The sequence below is a fragment of the Calidris pugnax genome, unplaced genomic scaffold (genome assembly GCF_001431845.1).
Source record: "Calidris pugnax isolate Ruff unplaced genomic scaffold, ASM143184v1 scaffold56, whole genome shotgun sequence".
NCBI lineage: Eukaryota > Metazoa > Chordata > Aves > Charadriiformes > Scolopacidae > Calidris > Calidris pugnax.
The window spans coordinates 10,553,978-10,559,358 of NW_015090839.1; the positions used below are offsets into that span (position 1 = coordinate 10,553,978).

At 44.0% G+C, this 5,381-nt stretch overlaps 1 protein-coding gene across 1 annotated transcript in view; it reads right to left on the bottom strand.

The window, feature by feature from the left end:
- Window positions 1–2,922: 2,922 nt before the first annotated feature.
- The window catches only part of FOXG1 (forkhead box G1), a 3,386-nt gene continuing 927 nt past the window's right edge, over window positions 2,923–5,381 (bottom strand). The window contains 2 exon segments of the mRNA XM_014941618.1: window positions 2,923–5,120; window positions 5,122–5,172. Of these exon segments, the coding sequence (XP_014797104.1) occupies window positions 3,915–5,120; window positions 5,122–5,172 (1,257 nt within the window). The 3' untranslated portion in view covers window positions 2,923–3,914.

Consider the following 5,381-nt stretch of genomic DNA (forward strand, 5'->3'; position numbering starts at 1 on the left):
AAAATTCTATATACAGGTTAAGATTAACCCCCTGCCAATAATAAAAATTTTGGAAAAAGGTAACTCTTTTTAGAAGAGATATGATTTCCTTCCTTTGGTCATAGTTACAATCCAGTTTAATGCCTGTAAACCTGTTTTTCTAATCCCCAGAGTGACATCACAGAACACAATAATTTATTATGTTTTATTGCAGTTAGTTATGACAAAATCTCTCCCAGCTTCAATCTCTACCTTTTTGTTATACAGGATGGAAAAAAAAAAAAAAAAAAAAAAAAAAAAAGGCGGGGGGGAGAAAAAGAAAAAACCAACCAAATCTACCACCTCACATTCGGTACCGAACGAACCTGTGCAAAGAGTAGCCTAAAAGACATCCCCAGCGAACAAAAGGGTTTCTGTGGTTGGGGAGCATGCAAAGGTAAAGGCTTATTTGGGGCCTTGGCAGTCCTGCTACAAACCATGACAACTTCAACTTTTTTTTTTTTTTTTTTCTTTACAAAGATAGTCCCATTGCTGGTAATACGTGTAAGGAAACGTGAATAAATCACCAGCTCAACAACCACCCCTTCCCCCAGTGCTGGGAAAGAGGGAAAAGTCTGTGGCACCTGAACTGCTCAGGCAGCACTTTGCTCCACTGGACCTGAGGGAGAGCATTCAGAGTGAGTGCTAGAGAGCTAGAGAGACATACATCAGGGCTGCCCTTTTCAGGAATTATTATGCATCACGCTTATCTAATTAATGCTTATTAGCCAACCCCAAACTCTGACATAGCAAGACTATGCTTTCCTCCAACCTGACTTGTCTTTTTCCTCCTCTTACTGTACTGTCAGCAGATTTTTTTACATTGAGAACTAAATAATACTTTAAGTATCTGCTATTGGATTTCCTACAGTATACAGCCAATTGCAAGTGGTAAATAATAAATCACGCCCTTTGTCAGCGGCAGCAGATGCCATTCTTTTAACTTGCTTAGGTACAAGTGTACAGAATGCGGTCTCGAGGCTTCGAGAGTTTAAATCACACCTATTTAATTTTAGTATTTCTGATAGGTTTCTTGCAAAGGAGTTTTGGGGTTTAGTTTTTTGCGATCACTTCTTTTAATGACAATAGAGCAAAGAATATGGTGAAGGGTAGGCGCTTCCAAGTGGTGGTATCATCTCTTCACCCCCAAACAAAGCAACCTTTTTCTCATAGTGATGATTAATTTTGAATTGCAGAAGTGAGAGTGAAAGCCAAGAATATCAGAGATTTCTCTCCTTCTCCCCCACATAGTGCAGAGCTGGGTGTCCCATCTCTCATCCGTAACCTTTCACTCCTCTCTCTTTCCTGCAGATCTACTTGCATCTGTTTATTTATTGCTTATTTTCGGAAGATTTCCCCTCCCTCCCCTTACTCTTTCAGCATGACAAATATTCTGTTTGCAATAATTCAGATTTGTTATTGCTTCTTTATTCACCACCCGGCATTTTTTTTTCTTTTCCTTTTTCTCTTTCTCTTTTTTCTTTTTCCTTTTATTCCTCTTTTCTGTCTTTCTGAGATCAGCTCTTTAAAGCGTTTGCGATAACATCTCCGAGCTGGAGATTATTTTTCATTGGGCCTATTGTGAGCAGTCGCCGGCTTATTGCCCCGCTGCAGAGCCCGGTTGAGACTACACAAACGTAACAAATGAACAACTTGTCCTCTGCGGACTCACCGCGGGATCCAATTAGTTCCTAAACCTTTTTGCGCGAGTTTTCTAATTATTTTCAAGAGTTGCGGCTTTTATAGGCTTCCCTAAAACTCATCAAGAAACCAATTCTTTTTTCGGGTTAAATGCTTCTTAAAATTAGTCCTAGCATTGCCCCCTTAAAAGTAAAGGGTTGATTCTCCGGGCACGGGAGCACACTTGGTGCTTGGGTGGGTGCGTGGGGTTTCAGCAGGCGCTGCCACCGGCAGGCACACAGCGAAAAACAAATCCCTTTCAAAGGTTTCCATCTAAATACATTCACATAGGTTTAGTTTTTTTTCTCTATCTCTCTCTTTTTTTTTTTTTCTTTTTTTTTTTTTTTTTTTTTTTTCCGCTAAAACGTTTAAACATCGGTATGTGAGCCAGGGCGTCACGTGACCCCCCCAGCCCTCTGCCTCCCTGCAATGCCCTGCTCCTTCCTCTCCCCCCTGCTCGGCTCCTTCCCCCGGCCGGAGGGGCAAGGGGGGCAAAGGAGAGAGGTTCTAGCTCAACAACTAGGGCTACTTCAACAATATTTCAAGCCGAAGCGTTTGCAGCATTAAAAGTATATAAAAACATGCAGTATAGATAACTTCCGGAACAGTGTTCCTTTAAGATAAGGATTGCATTTTATACACATACGTAACATTGCTTGCTAAATCTGGTCAAATGATTCTATGGAAGCTAACAATATGTATATGTATATGCACACACATAGACAGCAATACTTTATAGGTCTCCAGTTACCATAGAGTCGAAATTAATTTCTTTCAGAAAAATAGTTCTTTGAACGCATTTCAGAAATTTCAAGAACAACACGTATCTATGTAATAGATTTTTTAAAAAAGCTTGTTTATTTTTCAGTGTGTGCATATATACTTAAATTTATATGTATGTATATATGTACGTAATTTTAAGCATCTTCAGTGTAAGCCAGAGTTTTTAGTAAGACACCCTACCTCGTACGAGCAATTTTTTAAGCAGACTTGATAAGAGTTCTGCCCCAAAACGGACATCACAATAGTGACCGTTGTGTTTAATTAAATACCCTGATCCTTTACATTTGAAAATACTGTTGTTAAAGACAATATGATCGGAGGGGGGGGGGAACATGTGAAAATGGTGGGCTGCTGTAATAAGCAGCCCTCTCATCTCCCTGTAACTTTAAAGCCTCTGGAATATTAATTTTAGTTAATAAAAGAGACAAAAAAACTATCAAGTATATATGAATTTAGCCTATTTTTTTATTTCTGTGTGTTCATAGTAAACATTTTTGTAAGTGACAAACACGGGCATATGACCACAGTATCACAATCAAGAAATTTTAAGACGACATTAACAATCACTCAAATTTATGCGGCATTTGCGCAACACAGGTTACATATTTGCAAGGTTTACCTATAAGTACAATAGGTATTAACATTTCACTACATTTAGAAAAAAAATAAAGGTGACCTGTTAGTGACCACACACATCAAAATATACACAACACAAACTGAAGGCAATCATTAATTTTGTCCCCTTCTGATTCATTTGAACGGGCAGTGCTGCAAACTGAAATAATGTTGCTGTTTTTTTTTTTTTTTTAAATTACTCCGTACACTGAGTGCATTTTCTAAAACCCAATCTTTGGTCTAAAAGTAAACAAACAAACAAACAAACAAAAAAAAAAAGGAACCCCAAAAAAAAAAAGCAGTTCAGTAAAGAAAATGATAAAATAATAAATGGCCGAAACGTATCTTGGGCATCTTTCAGTATTAATTCTCCTTAAATACAAATTACGTTTTAGGTTTTTTATAGTTTTCATAAATTTAGTGTTTTTTTTTTTCCTTTCAAGGTCTGCACCCACCGACATATCCATGATAACTTATAATACTGCAAACATGGAGAATCTGGCGGCTTTTAGTGATAGACTTATCGTATTTGAATAAAAGATTGCAAAAGCAGTCACTATTTAGATACACATTCTACTATAATTTTGTCTTCCAAACTTCATAGTCTACATTGTAATCTCCCCACATTGCACCTTGCTGACACTCCTCACCTTGGTGGAAGAATAAACAACCCTAAAGACTGAACAAACGTACAGAAAATGGGGGACTTAATAAAAAATACCTGGACTTTTTTGTTTTGCTTTTTTTTTTTTCTTTTAATTATCATTTACAATGCAAATGTGTGTAAAATGTTCACTTACAGTCTGATCCCATGGATGTTAATGTATTAAAGGGTTTGAAGAAGACCCCTGATTTTGATGTGTGAAATAATCAGAAAGTCCTCCAGAAAGTCCCGTTGTAAAACTTGGCAAAGAAGGTCTTAAGGACTCACAGGGGAGAGTGGAGGGCGCCTGTGGCGACGTGGAGGAGGAGGCTGCCCTGGCCGTCATTGAAGTGCTGCTTTGAGAAGTCATTGAAGGGTGAGGAACATGGGGGAAAAAGTAACTCGTCTGTCCTGCTAGGAGGTTTACAGAGCAAGGGTTTAGGGAATAGGTGCCGGAGCAGGGAACTGACAAGCCACACGGCACTGAGGCGGCCAGAGCTGCTGCTGTGAGGTGATGAGTGGCATAAGGTATCTCTCCATTGACTAGTCTATCAACACTTAACCCATTAGACGTGGAAAAGGAGTGGTTGTTTCCCAAGGAGTTTTGAGTCAACACTGAGCTGTAGGGCATGGGGTGGCTGGGGTAGGCGGACGTGGTCCCATTGTAACTCAAAGTGCTGCTGGCCCGGGGGTGGTGGAGGGAGAGGAAGGGGGACATAGGCCAGTACAAGGATCCTGCCCTATCCATGAATGTCAGTCCGGTGGAGGTGAGCCGGGCGCCCCGCTTGAAGGCCAGCTTGGCCCGCGAGGTGGTGGAGCGCCGGCGGAGCTTGCCGGTGGTGCCCCCGATGAAGACGTCGTCGCTGGAGGGGTCTAGCATCCAGTAGTTCCCTTTGCCCGGGTCGTCGTAGTGGCGGGGCACCTTGACGAAGCACTTATTGAGGGAGAGGTTGTGGCGGATGGAGTTCTGCCAGCCCTGCTTGTTCTCCCGGTAGTAGGGGAAGTTCTTCATGATGAACTCGTAGATGCCGTTGAGCGTGAGGCGCTTCTCGGGGCTCTGTCGGATGGCCATCATGATGAGCGCGTTGTAGCTGAACGGCGGCTTCTCGTACTTGCCGTTCTTCTTCTCCCCCTCCTTCCCGCTCTCCCCGTCCTTGGCCCCCTCCGCCGCCCCCTTCTTCTCCTCCGCCGCCTTCTCCTTCTCCTCCAGCTCCGCCGCCGCCGCCGCTCCCGCGTCGCCTTTGCCCGCCAGCATGTCCGCCTTGGCCACCTCCAGGGCGCCGGAGGCGGCGGCGGCGGCGGCGGGGGGCGGCAGGAGGAGCTGGCCTTTCTCCTCGTCCTCCTCCTCGGCCGCGGCGGCTCGCTGGGGCTGCTGCTGCGGCGGCGGGTGGTGGTGGTGGTGGTGGTGGTGGTGATGGTGGTGGGGGTGGTGGCTGTTGTGGTGGCTGTGGCTGCTGTGGTTGTTGTCGCTCTGGACGGCTTCGGGCACCAGGCTGTTTATGCTAAAGGAGGATTTCGGCAGCATTTTCACTTCCTTCCTATCTCCCATGTCCAACATCACACACTAGTCTGAGGGGGAAAGTTGCGGCGGCCGGGGGAGCAGCGCGCGGGGCGGCGGAGGAGGCGGCGGCGGCGGCGGTGG